Source organism: Mastigoproctus giganteus, chromosome 6, assembly GCF_048544385.1.
Source record: "Mastigoproctus giganteus isolate SK-2022 chromosome 6, ASM4854438v1, whole genome shotgun sequence".
NCBI classification, from domain to species: domain Eukaryota; kingdom Metazoa; phylum Arthropoda; class Arachnida; order Uropygi; family Thelyphonidae; genus Mastigoproctus; species Mastigoproctus giganteus.
Genome location: NC_143580.1, coordinates 64,630,451 through 64,652,318, shown reverse-complemented (window position 1 = coordinate 64,652,318; position 21,868 = coordinate 64,630,451). Strand labels below are relative to the sequence as shown.

Genomic DNA, 21,868 nt, shown 5'->3' with positions numbered 1-21,868 from the left:
CTCACAGCTCATCCTCTATACCTGTATGAATCTTGTAGAACTGCTCACATTTGGTACTTTAGTTTCTTTGTTTGCATTCATATTTTGTTCACACCAGATAAAGAGCTAAAATAAAGAGGTCTTTAAATATTACAGGATTGACCCTACACACAGTTTGAAAGTTCATTTTAAAACTGGTGTTTTAATCATCATGTAGAGCCCATACTTCCTTTCAAGAAATATACACTTTACACACAACTAATCAGAATGGGAAATACCAAAATAACAATTTATTGCACACATTGCATACAAAACTCTATCTGCCAAAACATGTAGTCAGACTTCAAATTATCTGATACCATGGATTATTCAATATAGAAGAGTGAGTGAGTGAGTGAGTGTGTGTGTGCATTGACATCTTGCCTTTAATGGGATGGATTATTTATAGTATATACCAAGACAACTACAGCCATAACATATATCAATACATTGTTTCTATGAATTTCTTACTCTACAATCATATACCCTGCAATTAGCAGAGTGTATAATGTGATCGTATATTCTACAATCAGCTTTTCTGCTTGCAGAATGAAAAACTAACATTTCCAATAAAAAAAAAATCATGAACCCCTTATTTCTGAGACCAATTACTGAAATACTAAGTTTAAAAAAATAGCAAATAAAAGTTACTCCCATCCTGACAGGAATCAAATCCATAAATGGAAGAAGAGTGGTCACCACTACTGTGCCTTCAATTCCAATATCCTGCCTTGTCTGGCTAAATGGAAATTTCTGGATATCTATTCTGCAACCATCTTTTTTCAATTTAAATTTATATTTCCTTGTATACACCATCAGAAAAAGGGTAGAGTTATCATCAGTATTTAAGTTAATTAATCCTTTTAAAGTCACATACACTTCAATTAGGTCAGAACAGATGCCTAGTTTCCAGAGACTGCAATTTACAGAACTCCAGTCTATTTTAGTAAGAATATCCTTTTGTGTTCCCAAATAATTTTATTTCCCTTTTCTGCACTTTTCCAAGAGATCCATGTCCTTCCTAAAATGAGGTTTCCAAACTTGTATGCAGTATTCAGATGTGGCCTAATCATTTTTTTTATATAACGTAATCCCAGCTTTGTCCCTACTACAAAGAGACAATATATTATTAACATAAACTCATGAACTATTCTAGCAGCCTGTCTGTAGTGTTCAGAGAATTTCAAGTCAGGCTGCACAATTACTCCTACATCTTTTTCCTTATCAACTACCTTGTGTTTGTTATTTCCCAGACATTATGCATATTATTTTGGGATTAATGCTAACCAAATGCAGTACCTTGAATTTATACATGTTAAATTTCAATTGCCATTTTTCTGCCCATCTGCCTAGTTTATCTGGATCTTTTTAAAGTAGCACACATTCTACTGTCATTAACAACTGTACCCTCTTCTGTATCATCAGCTAACTTAGGCATTATATCCTTACAAATAACTATTAAAAAAAAAAAAGTTTCACAATAATTTGACAGCTGAACAGTATATGTTGGTGACCACACTTTGACAACATTTCAGACAACATGAATTTGGAACATTCACTATTACTGGCTTCTGTGAAAAACTAAAAATCTTAAATAGATGGGAAGGATATAAAAAATTAAAACCATCACTGTACCTTCTTGTCCAAGACATTGAGCAATCACACAAGCACAAGTCAAAACATCCTTAGCATGACTTAACCATCCAGAAGATTCTAATCTTGACAGCCATTTGTCCATGCTGCTATTACCATCATTGCATGCTATAAGAAAAATGATAAAATTTATATGCTACTTTAATTGAAATAACACCCGATTAACTTTCAGTCACCACAGTCAACTACTTATATGTAAATTTACAGATAAAGCTAAATGAACAGGAATATTATGTAAAGAAAAGTAAGAAAAAGTATTCACATACTTTAAAACCAAGGCAGGGTAGGACAATGTTCATGCACAGAAAAAAAAATTGCAAAATATAGTTATCATTAAACCTCAATTTGAAATTGAGACCATAAAGTAAATGAAATTAAAGTCTGAATCATCTAATTTTTTTTTTTTTTTTCATGAGACACACAAAACACTCCTACAATAAAATAACCAAATAATAATAATTATTATAAAGGAACTAAAGGACATAATATTGAATGAAAATATCCCCTATAATAAAATAACCAAACAACAATAAAAATTATAAAGAAACTGAAGGACATAATAAAGAAAGAAAATAACTACTTTTAAATAAAGGTACAATGTACTGCATTGCATTTGTAACTGCATAGTTTATATGAACAATTTACCTATGTTAATGTTTAACATGTAAATATCAGTTAGGTAATTATTACAAATTATTATGCAATTACAATATAGTGGAGTTTACTTTTATTTAAAAAAAGAATGAAAATATTATTTCAATAAAACCAAGCAGAGAAAACAAATATATCTGCCGTTTATTACTGCATATATGTATATTGACCAATAGGCTACATTTCATTATGTACTCAGTGTTTGTTGAAATATTACCACTCACCTAATACCACACATTGATCTTTTCCACACACTGATCTTTCCACACATTGATCTTTTCACCACACATTGATCTTTTCCAGTCATGGATAATATAATACCTTGAATATATTTTGGCATGAATATCACAATATTACAAAACACATCCAGAGACCAAAAATATGATTATTCATGCTTCCTCCAAAGTGTCTAATTGAACAAAAATGTCTGTGATGGATTTAGAAGAGTCCTTAGCAGCAAGTGAACATGGCTTGCCATGCATGCTTAATCTTCTTTCACCCTGTATACTCTCCTTTCAGGAAGCGTGTGTCACTGGACACATCTGAACATTGCTCGCTTTAGTTTGGCTGATCTGCTTAGTTAGTGTCTATCTTAGCTCCCACTGCCGGTGTCGCACGATCGAGCTACAGTCAGAATCTCCTCTTTCCGCGAGGGTAGAGGTTGGGTATGTTCGGTGCTTTTCTCCTGGTCGGGAATTTCTCGAAAATAGGTGTCAGTGTAGTACCACAGAGTTGATACGTTGCTCTGGGGTTGCTGTTTCCCATGTGTAGTACTTTACATTTGTCAATGTTAAACTTCATTTGCCACCTCTCAGCCCATCTGCTCAACCTTTCCAGATCCTGCTGCAGCAGCATAGTGTCAGTAGTGTCCTTGACAACCCTGCCTACCTTTGTATCGTCTGCAAACTTCAACATTAAGCTTGATATACCCTCATCAATATCATTTATGAATACAGAAAACAATAATGGACCCAACACTGAGCCCTGAGGTACTCCACTAATAACATTAGTCCACGACGAGCAGTGTCCATTGATTACCACTCTCTGTCTTCTCCCCCTCAACCACCCCTTTATCCACAGCAGCAATTTGCCTCCAATGCCACACTGCTCCAATTTGTGCAGCAGTCTTCCATGTGCAACAGTATCAAAAGCCTTTCTAAGATCCAAGTATATAATGTCAAAGTTATTCCCTGCATCCAGTTCCTTTGTGACTGCATCATAGTATCCAATCAAATTGGTCAGGCAAGACTTCCCCTTAACAAAACCATGCTGTGTCCGAGCTATAGCTGAAGTCTTGTCTAAATGATCCTGAAGTGCTTCTTTAACTAGTGCCTCCGTTAATTTTCCTGGAACAGAAGTTAAACTCACAGGTCTATAATTACTTGTGTCAGCCTTTGATCCTCCTTTGTGAATTGGGGTAACATTTGCACATCTCCAGTCTGTGGGTACCTCCCCTGAGTCCAAGGAAGCTCTCATAATTATGGCTAAGGGTTTGCTTACTTCCTTTGCTGCCTCCTTTAACATAACTGGATAGATCCCATCCACCCCGGGTGCCTTTCTTGTGTTTATCTTCAACAATTTCTCCTCCACTTTACTCTCAGTTATTACAAGATTCTCTAGCTTATTGCTAGCTTACAACTATCCAGTTGACCTTTGAATTTCTTAAAACTGAACTACCTATAAAATAAAACCTGTGCCTATAAAACACTACAGTTGAAACTGTATATAATGACCCCCACCCAGGAGAATGAGAAAACGGACATTATATCGGAAGGGCATTATATCGATTGTTCAATAAGAAATTGGGCATGACCAACCACATAGGATGTTATAGCAGGTGGGACGTTAATAAGAGGGTTGCTATAAAGAGCTTCGACTATTTCCATTCAGAGCATGTTACTGGTAGATAATATTTAAAAATACATAAATATACAACACAAAAATATGAAAAAAAAAAACTAAGAAATTCAGTAGTGAAAACCTACTAAAAACATAATATTTAATATAATTATTAATGAATTTTTTTAATAATCATTTTCATTACCATTGGAACAATAACTGTTTCTTCTGAACAACATTTTTCACATGTCTAATTACTGTTGATCCATGTTCTGTCAGTGTAAACAACAGGTCTCTTTTCATTGCTTATTCATTTCCTGTAAGTACTTCATTCTCTTAAGTATGACGTCACTCCTTCCATTAAAACTTTTCTTCTATTTTGAGATTTCTTCCAACAAAGTTCTATCTCATGAAGAATTTTTCTTAAGCAAATTTTTTTGCCAATTAAAATTTATTTTCTGTTTTAATATTAGAATTAATTTAGGCATAGTTAGTACTTCTTTTATCACAAATATAAAAACCATGGCTTGTTTGCCATATGACATAATGATAAAATTGGTCCAGAGAATAACCTGTATAAACATTTTAACAATGGAACTTATTCTTAAGTTCCAATTATTCTTATTCTTATTCTTCTTATAATAAGAATAAGAATATTCTTATTCTTATTGCCCAATGCTTCTTGGGCAATAAGAAACTTGGAAAATGTTTACCTTTTGCTTGACTTTGAATCCTTTTTATGAACTGTTCTGAAAATTTTGTTTCTTGCTTGATAGGTATAGATAGTTTATCATTTAATGCTTCTTTATCAAAATGTTACAGAATGTTGAATACAATTTCTTACCTTAAGTACAGATTTTTCTCTTTGATACAGATGCCAGCTCATCCACTTGTAAATTTTTTATAATGCTGATCCCTTGTGTATGACCACAGGCATACAATAATGCATAAGACCATGAATTTAAATCTAGAGATATTATGTGCCTCTTCCTACAGAAATGAAATATTCCTAGCATGTTGCCAGTGAGAGGACCAACTAATGTGGGTGGGTTATAATCCTAAAACTAATTCTGTAGGAAACACTGGGTCAGGACCTTAGTCAACTCCCCACAAACCTAGTTTAGGAGATGTGAGACTCTCCTAGTCAGATAGCAGCAGACTCTTTAGTAACATGGCTATTTATGAATATTTTTCATTAATTTTTACTTTTTTTAAACAGTACAACAGCCACTGTAAAAGTATAATGTCATATTCATAATTGCCAAAATTCTTTTTTCTTTTGAATAACATTATCCAAATATTTCTAGAAAATGAATATGTTTGAGTCTCAAGAGATAGCTTCAGTTAGAGCAGTATTAAAATAATTTAAAATGGTAAAACAGTACTAAAAAAAGACACTATTACATAAAAATTTTTATTTTTCAATGTGATTTTTCTGGTTATGTTGCTACTTAGACAGTACCATAAAAAACGTAAAATATCTAAAAAATGTATCAAACTTTGAGCACAAGGAGGGGGATACTGCGGAGATGTCTGCCTGGCAGCCGCCAACCAACCATATTCCAGATGTTGATGTGATCATGCTTAGCTGAGCACAGATGAAGGAATGCCTTTAGTTTTAGCACATGGGCTCTATGGACTGTGGGTGTGTATTGCAGGTTGGAGCAGAGTGCAAATTTAGATATGTAGATCTGGTGCAATCACAAGTTGGCCCACTTCAGCACCAGAATTCGAGGCCCCAGAGTTTCCTGAGGCTGGTGGGTGATGCTGTAGACCAAACTTCCACAGCACAGGAGAGCACACACTACAGAAGTAAGTTGCAAGGTATTTCCTGATTATTTGCTTATCGTGCATTTTGCAGAGATCTATTTTCATTCTCCAGAAGGCTCTCAGAGTTTTGGAATACTGAGCTTGTATTTGTTATTTATAGGTGAGGTTGGCATCAAGAATTACTCCAAGGAATTTGACACTGTCTGTGAGAGTCAGAACATTTTCTGCCAATTCAAGACCTAGAGAAGATGCAGTATCAGCAGAAGTCATCCGACTTGGCTAGTGCATTTTTGAATTAATAGTGTCACTTAAAAAAATCAAGACTAAGCATAAAAAATGTCACTATGGCTTTTGACTGCATTTTCTTCATTGTGGGAGTAGGAAAACACTACATTGTTAACAAAACAAATATCATTACCTGAAGGTATGTAAGATCTCACTGGGCATGAACTATAATTTCTGTGCAAGAAATGAATATGGAATCTGTGTACATGTGTCAAAGGGTTAGTATTACCATAGCCAGTGGACAGGTAAGACTGTTTCAGAAACATTTTTATTTTTTATGTGTTTTTTCTGTATATGTTACTACTTAGACAACAGCATCCAAAAATAAGATAGTTGATAAAATTTATCAAACTTCAAATATATTATTATTATTATAATATTATTATTATTATAATATTATTATTATTATTATTATTAGCCATATGGTGCAAGGAAGCCTGAGGCTTATGCTGCACCAGCCAAAAAAAATTCCCGTGTTACCCTGAGAGAGAGAGAGAGAGAGAGAGAGAGAGAGAGAGTCAGAATTAGAAAGGAATCACCAAGAAAGAGAAGAATGATGATATCCAGCTCAGGACCCTGGGTGTGCCATGCCATATTGAAATAAATAAGTGTGGAAAACCTCTGTCGTGAAATTTCCTATAATTGCAACTAAAAATAACCATGGCAACCCCTCAGAAAGCACTTTGCGACCCATTTGGGGGTTCTAACCCACTGGTTGGGAACCTGGGCTCTAAAGGTTCTCTTGTAATTATATACAAATTTCAATCCCTTACCGTTTTAAGTAAAAAAAAAAAAAAATTTTTATTTTTTGATAAATTTACATTCTGTTGGCAAACAGATGCATCCATAATGCATGTACATCCCTCTCTATATTTTAATCTATTGTTCTACCTTCAAATTTTCTTATATACATAGATTCTTCAACTCTTCTATGATAAGATCCCTTTCATCCAATTATTCTGAATTTTTTTTCATTAGAAGTGTAAGAAAATTCATAAGCATATTCTGCTACCTCCAATACTATTATTTCCCTTTCTATGTATTTATAACATTTGGCAATTCCTATTTCAATAACCTAACTGTCTTATCTCACCAACATACATTTTTTTTTCTGCACCTATATGTGTTTTTGTATATAATGTGCCTTCTCCTAATTGGGGAAATGGTGTTACTTAAAATATTACTGATTCTGATATTATACCCATATAGAATATTAAAATACCAACTTTTTAAGTTTATTCAAATTAAAACAGGTTAGCTGGTTTATCTGCTGCAATAAAATAGTTGCAATAGATAAACAAGTATAACAGTTAAAAATGGGCTGTGTATTTTTTGTTGCAACGTACAAATGCAATCTTGTAATGAGCATTCCAACATCCGTGTATATTACCTCAGGATTGTTGCTAACTCCCAGGCACTACCTTTCAAATATCTCCCACCAGTCCTAAAACCATCATTATTTTTCACAAAAAATAAAAAAAAACCTGCTGCTAACATGCTCATTTTTAAGATTTCTAGACAAGAACACTAATTATCAGAGATGACCACTTAACTTTTCTTGGCATAAACATATCACAAATATTACTTCCTCTGCATAAAAAGCTTTCTCTTTTGCTCTAAGTTAGGGGTTCATAAACAAAAGAGGTTTATCCCCCTTATGGTAGATGAGGTAAGAAGGCCTCCCAGACACTGCATTTTCTTGCCCTGTATATTATAATCAAAAAATTGTTCAGAATATTTTCTCTCTATTTTTGGCCAAGGAAATGATTCCTTGATCAAAAATAAATGGATAAAAAAAAAGGAAAAAAAAGAATAATTTCCTAGGCCAAAAATTGGATGGGAGTACAAGTAGAGAAATATTAATAACCGCTGGCTCTACACTTTTCCTTTCTTCTAAACAGCTATTATCCTGTACAAATAACAACTTTAACTTGCCACAGAACACTGTTCCCACATCTTGGACAGTGCCGCAGAGCTTAAAAACTTTGTAGCAGAATATGGTAGAATATACAAGAGAGAGAGAGAAAGCAGCTAGCAAGGTTAATTAATAAAAATTACTTGCAACACACACATTAAATTATCATCTGTAACTTCACCTTTCTTCCACTACCAGACTCACCAAATGCATTTTTGTTCATTTTATTTACTTATTTCTTTTACTTCTGTTCTTTGGAACAGAAGTAAAAGAAGCGAAAGACCTTCTTTACATATTTCCTGAAAATTACAACCTACAGAAATCCAGTGTAAACAAAAATGACCAGAGAAAATTACATTTAACACACATTTGGAATTCTCGATTTGCCTCATCAGAAACTGCTTGAATTTTTAGAAGCCTTTTTAATTGAAAGTGTAGTTAGTTGACGTCAGGTACCCTGTAAGGAATCTTGAATTTTTCAGCCATATATATATATATATACACTTAATAAAACTACAGGAACTTGCATGATGTATGGAATTGTGCATTGTTAACAAAGTTGTCAACGAATATTTTTTTAAAATAAAATCTCCCAACAACAACTGAAACAAGTGCTGGTATATATACATGTTTACTTACTATTTATTTATAATATTTATAATTATATTCAATGTTTCATTGTTGTACAATATACATAAGCATTACAAAGTATGCATAATACTTTACCTTCAATTAATTTGGTAAGTGAATCTAGTAAAACAGTATGTCTTTCAATATGCTTATGAACAATTTTCCATAAGCTATAATGAAATTCTGGTTCAAAACCTCCACCTGCAAATATTAAAAAAATATATAATTAAATGAGGAAAAAGTAAGTAAAGTTTTTTGGACAGGATAAAACATTAAATGAAAATACTATATTTTTTTTTTTTTTCTGATTATTCACTTGCTCTTTCATACAGCTGGAAAAAATAAAGACAATTCTGATAATAGCTGAATAGAATTTACTGATTTTAGAATTTTGAAAAGATATTATTAGATAGCTTAACATACTGGAAATTATTTTATTTCCTTCTTTGGAGCAGAAATCAACTGTGAATTTGAGCTTAAGGACAAAATTATAACAAGCCATAAAGTAAAATGGTAAAATATAATTACTCAAAAAAAATTTCCTGTAAACACCAACTAAGCTATTAAAATTTTAATGAAATATACAAAGCAAAAATGATAAATATATATAAAACAAAATAAAATAGATAAAACCAGTCAAGAACTATTTATAAAATAAATAGTTACTGTATTAAAATAAAATAAATACAAGCAATTCTCGTTTTATGAGTTCTCAGGTTTACGAGTTTTTTTTCTCCTAGGTATCAACAAAATTGAAAATATGAACATGAATTGCAAAAAATGAATGTTAAACATTCATAAATACCACATTCCAAACCACGTGCGTAGCTGTACAATACAGTGTACCCCGCTTTACAATATTAATCAGTTCCAGAGACATCATATCATTAAAATATCGTAATGTGAACCAAATAACACATTGTTTTTTGCTAATTCGTTTCTAGATCTCGGAAGTTGAAATTTTCACTGTATAACTAAGCTCTGTAAAAAAATCTCTGTAAAATGTCATTTTTCAGGTCACGGGCGTGACCTTAAGGCCATATAAAAGGTCTTGAGCATGGTTTGAAAATTGTATTAGTTACCAAATCAAATCATTAAAATGCACTACACTTTCATCGTTATCATATGTTCCGTTATAAGAATAAATTTTAAATGCCTTTGTGATATCTTTCTAAAGCACATTTCTGGAGGTCACGACCATAAAACAATAAAAACAATTTGCATTTTCTGATTTATTTGGCTTTTCTGCTACTGCAAGCAATTAAAAAGGGTAGTAATCTCGATCTTCTTGCATTTGTGAAAATACCGATAGCTAGAATTGTGTGGTTTTTTACGTTATTATGGTGAAATGTGTTTCCCCTTTACTGAAATCTTCAATTGCATAAAACATATAAATAAATTTTCAGAACCTTCTCTTCATTGCTGTTTTTTTTAAGCTTCACAAACTTGTTATTCCACGCGAATCGTGTTAGTTGCAATTTGTGTTTGCCTTTAAAAAATGCTTATGCATGCAACTGTGAAATTTATAATTAAAAGAGAAGATTATCTTGGGAACAAATGCCTCTTGAAACATTTCTGAAGATGACTCCTTGTGCAACAAACCAATGAGTGCTCAACGAGTGTGCATTTAGTCGATGATGTTGAAGAATAAACATTCTTTAACATTTGTTAGTCGTAAATAATTTCTCTATTATTATAATTTGCTTAATTTTACAGGCTATGTTTTCATTTTCAATAAATCAATCATTGTTTAAACATAAACTAATTAGCTAGCTAATTTCATTGTTGAGAACATCACCCTATTTTTAACCTTATGTCTATGGGAAATAAATTCCTGCTTTACGAGTTTTTGCTTTACGAGCATGCGCTAGGAATGAATTAACTCGTAAAGTCAAGAACTACCCGTAGTTACTGTAAGTAGACTACTGTACAAATTGAAGGAGTATGGTGTTAAGGGCAAGTTGCTACAATGGATAAAAGGGTGGTAGAATGGGAGAAGACAGAGGGTGGTAATAAATGGATGTTGCTCTTTGTGGACTAATGTTATTAGCGGAGTCCCCAAGTTTGGTGTTAGGTCCACTGTTGTTTTGTATATTTATCAATGATATTGATGAAGGTATATCAGGCTTAATATACAAGTTTGCAGATGATACTAAGGTTGGCAGGGTTGTTAATGACAGTAATGGCAGTGTGCTACTGCAACAGGATCTAGAAAAGTTGGACAGATGGGCTGAGAAGTGGCTGGTAGTCCAGTGTTGTAACCACTGGGCCATCGTGCACCCTTTTATTATTATTATTCACTAAATATAATAGTTAAATGTAATGTAATAATGATAATAATGTAATATTGTAATAATGATAATAATGTAATATTGTAATAATGATAATAATGTAATTATTATTATTATTATTCACAAATATAATAGTTAAAAGGCATCCTAATGCAAAAATAGAAAATAATAAAATGGTTTTTCAAATGCAGTAAGTGTCATTTTATAATTTCATTATTATTATTATTAAAATATTTTGAATTTACTGTACAGATGAAACAGAGTGCAAAAAAAAAATAAAAACCATTACTGAATCATTCTTTTAAAAAAAAATAAGCAATATACTGAAATGATGAAAATCCATTATTGATAAAAATTAGTTACCTTTACTTCTTGCTAATTGTGCTATATTCTGAGATCTTGTGTCAATAATATAGCCCTTCTTTTCTTTTCCAAGCACAGCTTTCAATAACATTTCATCTTCTTTGCACCTTTTCATGGTAGTGCCTACTAGTGGCTGGCTACTCCGCATAAGTGCAGCCTTAAAATAAGTAAATATTAGACAGGATAAAACACTAAACATATGAAAACATGCCAATATACAGGTAACTATTTACATAATTAGCGATATATTTACATAATTTACTTGCACACATGGGTTTTTATGCTGTAAAATATTTCTATGCCAGGCATACCATTTTTTAAAACATTTCATGAAAAATATAAGTTATTGATATTGCAATGCACTAGTATCGTTCAAGAGCATACTTAGGACTGGCTAGCTGCTAAATAAAATAAAAAATCCTATACCAAATACAAAAGGTGTTTGCAATAAATAAGTTCTGGGACCTCTTAAATCCATACCAGTTTATTTACAGAAATAAAAATATGTTAAAAATTAGCAACATCTGTCTACTTCCCTACTTCAGTGCTGCAAGCTGTTGAACACATGCAGCAGCCACTTACCCAGACATAATGCAACACCAAGTATGCCCATATAAACGTGAGTTCAGACATGAGGGCAAACAAACATGAGGTGGTGGAGATCTAGAGTAAAATGGAGGTGCAGGTTGTCACCTGGTGCAAGTGGACTTGGCACTTGTCAGGATTATTTATCCAAAATAGGCTGGTGGCAGCATACGGAGAAGACGTCACATTGGAGAAAATGGTGTGAATATTGTATCAACTGTTCAGTGAAAAGCAAAGTCTGTGCAATGAACATAAAACTGCTCATTCTTCTACTGATAGTGAAGATGCCAATGTGAGTGATCAAGTTGAATGATGCAAGAAAACATGAGTTGAAGTGCACGAAACAACACAGAGGTTCAAGGTGAGTTGCAGCAATTCCTCCATAAGCCAGGCATACCAATTTATTTACAGAGGAATTCAAAAAGTTGATGTGGCAGTGGGACAAATGCCTGAATGTGGAAGAGTATTATGTATAGAAGTAGAAGGCTGTCTCTTATTTTCAATGTATCTCTCATTTCTGTAAATAAATTGATGTGAATTTATGAACTGCCGACACTTATTTATTAAACACCCCCCACTTGTAATATCCACACAACAAGCAATGTAAGTGCTTGAGGTGTCACTACAACCCAAAGCACCATCTCAATTTGCAGCACAGGAAAGTGTGTTGTTCCTTGGAAAACATATTGTATATTCTGCACAAGAATTAGCTAATAACAAAAATTCTTGAGCCTTGTATAATCGCAATAAAACTATTAGCCACTACTTATTAGTTTTATTGCAATTATACAAGGCTCAAGAGTTCTGGTCCGATTTAGACTTCAGTTTTACGTTCACTTCTGACAATTTGATGCTGTGAATAATCTATCACTATAAGTTGTAATTAGCCGAGTAACTGTTATGAAAATTCATGAGAAATACAATTTTTTTTTTTTTTATCAAACCACTAAATGTGATCTATCATTACAGACTTACAGTAGCGATAACTATAAAAAAATAAATACAAAATTAATTAGAATATTATTAATGCTTATGCCATAGGGTTTTAAAAGGTTGGGTCCACCAAAACTCCATGCATCCACTTACATGACAAACTGCCAGACTATAGTTAAAAAAGAAATATAAAAAGCATGACAATTTTTTTCTCATCCTCTCTTGTGTTTCTGGGGCTGACAGGATTTAAACTGCCTAGTTAATGCATCTTAATGCTCAAGCAAAATGAACTTTATGTTACAACAGGGTGCACTGGTATTGTATTACTTTAGAATAAATGACATTGCCAAAAGTTAATTGGCCATGTTAAGATCCTGATTTACTATTATATGTCATATGGTACACTATGAAATTAGAACTTCTCTTTAAAATTATGAAGAGTAATAAAACTTTCTTGTATTCTATGTCTTTGTAGACAGCAAGGTTTAAAAATAGAATGAAAAGAACAAAATAGCAAAGTAACTATTTTATAATTTCAAAGTTCTAACTTTCCATAGTGAATAGCAACTCATCATCACTGTTTTGTAAGGAAACAATAACTACAGACCACCTACTGATGGATGCTACCTAACGAATGATTGGTATTTCATAAGACAGAAGATCACAGTACTCTTTCTGGGTGCAGTGAATGAGTGTTTTCTGCACCAGCACCTTAGACAACAAGAGAAAGTAATACAACAGAGATCTAATATCAGCAGTGACTCTTCACACATTAAGACCCTCCAGATTAAGGACTCACTAGCTGGCAGTGATCATAATATACTGAGGTAGGACTTGCTTAAAGATATAACTACGCTCAAGGATAAAGGGAGGGGATCTTGCTTTCATAAAGGTCACTATAATAGTCTTAGACAGTTTTTAAATTCTTGTCAGTCGGACCAAATGATGATGTTACTGCATATTCCAAATGAGAAGCATTCAGGGAAGTAATTTTAAAAGCTATTAAGCTTTTATACCAATTAGGAGATACTGTTCAATGTATAGACCTAAATGAATATTAGATGAATGGATGAGACTAGTAGCAGAGAAGAAAAATGCATGGGATGATTATAGATTATTAAGGAACATAAAAACCTATAGTAAGTACAATCTAGTCTGAATCAAGTCGCTAAGGGGGTTAGGCAAGCTAAGGCAGATTACAAGAAGTCTCTGGCAAAGCATGCAAAGAAAAGCAGCAAAGACTTCTTTATATATCTAAACACCAGAAGGGGATAAACTAGATTTGCCCACTAGACACAAATGGCATAACCATTAATAATCCTGACAAAAAAAATTCTGAACTAAAAAAATATAATGCATCTATCATGTGTGAAAAAGTTTCTAATGATGGGAATGACTGTGGGCTAAGTTACTCTATTCAAAAATATTTCCAACAGATCTATATCCTTCCAAAAATCTGTAAATAATATTTCAGATGTGGCTTAAATATTGGATTATACAACGAGTTAATCACCTCTTCATCCTTACTGAAAGTTCCTCTGTATTATTAACAGAACCACCCCACCTCATGAGCTATGGTATTCTAGCAATCTGTTTGTACTACTCAGAGAAGTTCAGGCCAAACTGTACAATTATTCATAGATCTTTTCTTACAAACTACCTTGAGATTAGTGCTGAAATGGTATGTATATCATTCTAGGATATACAGTATTTTGAATTTATCTATGTTAAACCTCAAATTTCCATTTTTCAGCCTATCTGCCTAGTTTATCTATGTCTTCTTGAAATAGTACCCTAATCAATGTTAGTAACCACCCTACAAACCTTTGTACCATCAGCAAAGTTAGACTTCAGACTTGAAATACCTACCTACATCAATATCATTAATAAATATTAAAAACAGTAAGAGGCACAAGACTGAAACCCTGTTGCATCCCACTCATAACATTAGTCCATGAAGAGCAGTGACCATTTATAACCACTCTGTGTCTTCTAGCACTCAACCATCCCTTTATCCACAGTAGTAACTTGCTCCTAATGCTATGTTGTTCCAATTTATAGAAATGCCCATGTGATACAATATCAAAAGCTGGACTGAAATCTAAATATACAATGGCAAAACTGTTTGCATCCAGTTCCTTTGTGACAATCCCAAAGTAGTTAATCACATTGGTGAGATGGGATCTCCCTTTGCAGTCAAACTGATCTTGCATTACTTCTTTAACTATTGATTCCATTATTTTCCTCACAGTGGTTAAACTTACAGGTCTGCAATTATCTACTTCAGCCTGAAATACCCTTGTGATAAAATACTTGCAAATCTACAATCTGTAGGGGCTTCCGTTTCCTATCTAGTGTTAGCATATGCAAAGAATTTCTTACTATTTTTTTTTGCACTTTTAGCCCAGGATTTCTCAATCTGCCTTAACATGTTTAACCCCCCTGAGTAATTTGATTACAGACTAAGTGATACTTACTGATGATTCTGTATCCTCTGAAATTTATAATCATTCCATGCATTTTTCTTCTCTGCCACAAACTCATTAGTTCACCTAAGATTCATTTGGTTCTAAACCTAAAACAGTATCTCATCAATGTGCAAAGCATAGTAGCTTCTATAATTATCTCCCTGAACATTTTCAATGTGGCATTAGCCAAACATTCCTTAACATCAGTTGGTCCCACTGAAAAGAATTTACAAAATATCTGACCCCATTATAACCTTTGTGCAAACAAAATTCTTTCTCCTTACCCTCGACAGTAGTTATTTCACAAATCCGAAATCAATACACTATGATCACTACTGCCTAATTCTTCCTTCTGACCTCACAGTTTGACTGCTGAAAATTTTAGACCAGTAGGATTCGTTTTTAAACATTACTGTAACCGGAGATGAATATTGAATTCACTAATATGATCTGGAAAACAAGAGACAGTCCAAGGAATTTTACCATAAAACATCTTCATGTCCAGAAAAAAAATTCCAAAGTCCAAGCAGAAGCCAGTTGAGTGATGTTGCCTGTTTTGTAGGATTCTATAGATGTTATCCAAAACAATTTTTTTTGGAAAAAGGACTGCAATAAATTTAGTCAGGTACACTAGAACACTGGGTGACCACAAAAAAAAAAAAGAACCAAATGAGTAATGCTTGGCAATATGGAAATGCTGTTTCAATACAATAATACCCAACCACACTGCAGCAGGAAACATTGGCAAGGATTTGACTGCTGGGATTTGATGTTGTTCTGTAAAATTCCTATAGAATTGATTACAAGTTTTTTTTTTTTTTTTTTTATTTGGTAGTTGTTGGCGCATCGGCTTCTGTGGCCATATTGCACCTCCCAAGGTTTTTGCAGTACTTTGATCCAAGCCTGAGGCGGGAATCGAACCCGCGACCTTTGGGTTGCCGGGCAGGTACTTTACCCACTCGGCTAGCCCGGTCGGCTAAGTTGATTACAAGTAAATTTTTCCAATCCTAAAGCTTAAAGAACATCTTTTTAAGTGATGGAAGAAATGTATCGAGTTAGGTAGGGAATAAGTAGAAAAAGACAAAATGAAAAACAACTTTATCTACAAGCATTTTTTTAAATTTTACATTTATCTTTTTCCTTCAAAATTTATGCAATAAAAATCATTACTTTTCAGCCCATCTTCATTTATACAAAAATTGAAATTACAGTAACACTTACCAAGATTACAATTAAACAAGGAACTGCTGCTTTTTAAAATTCAGATGTATATCTTAATAACAAGAATATACTTGCATGTGCCTAATACTGATTAAGTTGTCACTAAAGTTCTCATTCCTATCTTAGCTCCCCTCTCCCTATCAACGTAAACACACAAAAAGCAAAAGAGTCCAATTAGAAATCTGAGAATATGGCAGAATTAGATAGTTTAATTACAACAGAATTCATTTTACCAAATAGATGTGTTAATCATTTTATAATGATAAACAGGCAATCACAGGGTAAATAAGAATATATTTCTTGAAGGCACTTAGAACTTCAGATAGCAAATAACTTTAATCATACTGCACTGAAATCAAAAAAGGAAATTTCAAATGTCAGTAAAATGTATTTAAGGTATAGAGCTAAATGTCCAACAAAATAATAAAATAAAACCTTATGCTAAAGTTTAGTAATTAATAAAAATTCAGGGTAAACCCTCAGCCTGTGGAAAAATTTATAGACAGATAAGTTAGTGCAAATGCATTATACCTATATGCAGTAAATTAACCAAAGTTATTATAGTAGCATCATTTCGTTACATCTCATACTATGAATACCTTCACAACGAGTTGCCTATCCAGTTATACTTTGAATAAGTAACACTTCTCCAATAGAGAAGACTACTGTCAATTCTTCTCAGTGGGAACAAGCACCCAGATGAACATTTAAGGGCTATTTAGTCCTTCATCAGTAGGTATGCTTCATAGGTTCCCAATGGTATAACAGCTGACAACCCACTTGTGAAACAAATTCCACAGTATGAGAGACACCGTGGAGATGGGGGAAACCCCCGGTGTCGTCAGACAACTAACACAGTATCAGAGAGACAAAATGGTGTTTATCAATTTAATACTTAATAAAAATTCAGAGATAAAGCCTGAGACCACAGGAAAATTCACAGACATATAAGTTAATGCAAATGCATCATGTCTATACTCAGTAAATTATGTTGTTGCTGCTAATGGGTTTTAGGAGCATTGCCTACTAAGACCATATTGCTCCATATACACTATTTGTAAATTGCTTTTGTTCTGTGGTCGGTTTGCTGTACGAAAACCCCTAAAGTTTCTAGGAGAAAAAAAACCATGATACCCTTGACTGAGACCGACTAACTCAGACAGGTTGTGAAAAAAGCCCATAAAAATTCTCTCATCATCATGAATGTGACTCAAACCCAGGTCTTTTCCACCCAGTGCGGGGAGGATGGCAATTCTATCAATTGTGCTACCCACGAGGACCTCAGTAAATTAACCAAAATTATTATAGTGACATTCTTTCATTACATCTCATACCATCAGGTAAGAGATGTATCCAACCACCAATAAAGAGCCAAATAGTTCTGAAACAGCTGTCCAAGTGATATCCACTGAAAATAAGTAACAGTAGTCTTCTCTATTGAAGAATTTAGCCCTGAACTTTCATTAAGTATTAAACTACTAAACACCATTTGGCATCTCTCATATTGTGGAATTATTTTCAAAACTTGGTTGTCAGCTATTATATCATCAAATACCTACCTACCCACCAATGAAGGACCAAATAGCACTGAAACAGCCATCTAGGTGGCAGTCTCCACTAAGAATAAGTAACAGTAGTAATAAGTAACAATAGTTCTCTATTGAGGAGGTGTTACTTATTCAAAGTATAATAACCAGATAGGCAACTTGTTGTGAAGGTATTCACAATATGAAATATAATGAAATGATGCCACTATAATAACTTCAGTTAATTTACTGTGTATAGCCATGATGCATTTGCACTAACTTATGTGCCACTAAAGTTTAGTTTAAAAACAGAGCAATCTTCCAATGAACTAAAAAGCCATAAAATTGTTATATCTTAAGTTATTTACCTTGGTTTCTTTATGATAGTAGCTAAGAATGGGAAATCTACCTAAATAGCGAAAATTAGCAACTGCTATGAGCATCTCATCATCAATACTCTTTGGTACAATCACAGATTGAGGGTATGTTGAACAGACCTAGACAAAGAAAACAAAAATTTTAAGTTTTAAGCTAAAGAGAAATCAGAAAGAAACAGATTAAAAAATTTTAATTGTAAAGTTACCTAAAACAAAATTTGTGAGGATGCCAATTGTTCTGTAATTAATTTATATTGCTATCTAAAAATCACTGAATTTGATTGATCGGGCATTTCAAGAAATTCAAGAACTTTCAAACTCTGAATTGAGTGGACCCAGAGGCCAAACGCCAATGGAGGCCAGGGTGATTTTGGCCATAAACACTAGTATGAGGCTGCTACAAGTTTTCCCCAGTAAGAATTTTTGATCCAGTCTGTCTCTGAGTGAGTGGACCTCTTCCAACTTAAAATTTCAGCTCCTGTACTAATTTATACTTTTCCAGCTTTTGATCAGGCATTTCAAGAAATTCAGGAACTTTCAAACTCTAAATTGAGTGGACCTCTTCCAACTCAAATTTTTCAGCTCCTGTACTCATTTATTTCCAGCTTTTCATGTTATAAAGATTTATTTATTTATTTATCAATTTATGTAATATGATTGATAAAAAATAGGTGATATAATAATAAAAATTAATGTCTAATATACTCTTATTAAATAAAATTAAATACACTAAAGTTAATAACTGAGACCAGCAGATTGAAATTTATAAATAGGTTTCGCTTCTATTTGTAATATGTTAACTAGCCTAAGTTTGCTATACTGTTTCCTCCTTTTTTGTCATCAGCAATTTCAAAATTGACATCCATTTTTATGTGAGGTTAGAATTTTTCACAAGTTCAGTAAAACATAAATATGTTCCTTATTCTATACATTTTATTTAATTTACCCAAATAGAAATTTGTGTACTTTTTAATAATAAAATGGACAAATCTTAATTACAGTGAAGAAAGTAGAATATTAATACAAGACTGAACACATTTATAGAGATTCCCTGGGTCTCCTGGAATAAATTCATCTTCTGGTCTCAAGCAAATAGTGTGCAATTTTCCTTTTATGCATTATACCAGATGTCTCTTTTCTCAAAGATCAGCAGTTAACTATCATCATGTACCATTCTGCCTTTCCTAGTATCCTCTTTTATGGAATTGCACAACCTGTTTCTCACTGATGGAAACAAAATTTTCAGGAAAAAAGCATGTGAGGCTACAAAAAATGAGCCTCAAAGCTTGTCTTGCATCTTAATTTTTAAAATTTTTTTACATACAAGGACCAGTACGAAAGTAATGCCTCCTAATTTTTTGCTTTCAAATTTGGTGCCGTAGATCATTGGGTGTCAGAGTGGTCACTAAAGGTCTCTAGTTTCACCATACTGAGTGGCATTGTGAGTGCAGCACATGGATAGTTCAAAATGGTGAATGTTACAGATATATGTATCAAGCAGAGCGGTGATTGAATTTCTTACCAAGGCAGAAGTGACGCCTTCTTCTTGAACTCTTGAACAGTGCTGCACCTGTTCGCCTGTACAAGTCATCGGACCTGGCACACCTCTAACTTCAACCTTTCGCTGACCTTTGCAGTTTTTCCATCGAGTCATTGTATGACCATTTTGACGCCATTCCTGGTAGACTTTAACTACGGCGGCTCTCGAACACCCCACTAGTTCAGCCATTTGGGAAATTGAGTCACCAGCTCGTCGAGCACCCACAATCTGTCCTTTATCAAAGTCCGAAAAATCCTTTCTTTTACCCATCACCCTTTGAATTTTACTATCTACTGAACCACTGACACCTTATCTATGCTATGTAGGTCGACTAACTGCAGTCTCATACCTCACGTGACCAACAGGTCACATTCACTTTTCATAAGGGTGGTCATAATTCAGTGATCACTCAGTGTATTGTTTCTGGGCATCTATAACACTGCCCATTCATTCTTCCAACTAGCACATAGCAACAAACATCATAGCCATTGCTTCAGTTACAATATACCATATATGGATAGTCTCTGTGATATACAGGATGTCAAAAATACACGGCATAACTTCAGGAATGAGTTCCTCATATGTATACAATAAAAATATTTTACATCAACATAGTTCCGGAAATGCTTGGTTTCCGAGTTTTGAAGGTCTGTCTATGACACTTGACTCTTCACATCACCTTATGGCACCTCTGTAGCCAGGTGGGAAGGAGCGGCAGTGCGTAGAGCACGCTTCTTGATTAGACCAGGGTTCGATCCCGTGACCACCAAATATGGAGGATGCAGAAAGGTCAGGGAATGACCACCGCTTATCCTCAGAGCAATATGGCCTTAGTTGCTAAAGCTCCTAAAAACCAAATAACAACAACAACATCACCTTATAGTAATTGTTCAAAATATCTACCTTCTGCCTGAATACTGGTCTCACATCGACATCTCATGAACTCACAAAAACAATGCCAAAAATTCCTGGCATGTTTCGTATTGTCTCACAACCTGCCACAATTTGATTGCGGAGAGTTTCCACATCAGCTACCAGAGTCGAATACACCAATGACTTTAAATGGCCACACAAGAAGAAATCTAGTGGGTTTAAATCAAGTGGCATGGAAGCCAGGCAGTTGGTCCACCTCTACCTATCCACCGACCAGAAAACCTTCGATTCAGGTAATTGTGGGCTAGGTGGCTGAAATGTGCGGGAGCGCCATCGTGCATGAAGTGTGCTTGTCGATGAATGATCAGTGGCGTGTCGTCCAAGAAATCAGGCATGTTGTTTTCCAGAAAGTTTCTGTACGCCTGCCCTGTGAGTTTGTTTGGAAGTACATGGGGCCCAAATAACTTATCACCAAAAACACTCGCCCAGATGTTGAGGCTGAACCGCTGTTGGTGATGTGATGGAAGAATTGCATGTGGGTTTTCCTCAGCCCCTACATGCTGATTGTGAAAGTTTTGGATTCCGTTTCATGTGAACTGTGCTTCATCTGTGAATATCACTAAGGCAGGAAAGTGAGGAGTTGTACTAGACTGCTGCAAGAACCACTGGCAGAACATTACTCGCACAGGGTAATCTGCTGGTGACACAGCCTGTACCCGTTGCAGATGGTAAGGATACAGTTGGTGTTCTCGCAACACTCTCTAAATAGTCGAACATTGAACAGCCAGTTGCATTGTTATTCTGAATATGCTGATTCCAGGAGTGGCATGCACAACATCCAAAATCTCCTCTTCTACTTCAGGAGTCTAGATCTTGGTCGTCCTCTGTCGGCAGCACAAGGTGTAAAGGTCCCATGTTCACAAAGGTGGC

The 21,868-nt window shown here is 34.1% G+C and overlaps 1 protein-coding gene across 2 annotated transcripts in view; it reads right to left on the bottom strand.

Moving 5' to 3' along the window:
* The window catches only part of LOC150084356 (myotubularin-related protein 9), a 141,911-nt gene that overhangs the window by 56,548 nt on the left and 63,495 nt on the right, over positions 1-21,868 (bottom strand). For both annotated transcript variants that reach the window (XM_090375187.1, XM_090375188.1), the window contains exons 5-8: positions 18,517-18,645; positions 11,416-11,572; positions 8,858-8,962; positions 1,654-1,779 (exon numbers count right to left, since the gene is read on the bottom strand). In XM_090375187.1, the coding sequence (XP_090231313.1) occupies positions 1,654-1,779; positions 8,858-8,962; positions 11,416-11,572; positions 18,517-18,645 (517 nt within the window). The remainder of the gene's footprint in view (positions 1-1,653; positions 1,780-8,857; positions 8,963-11,415; positions 11,573-18,516; positions 18,646-21,868) is intronic.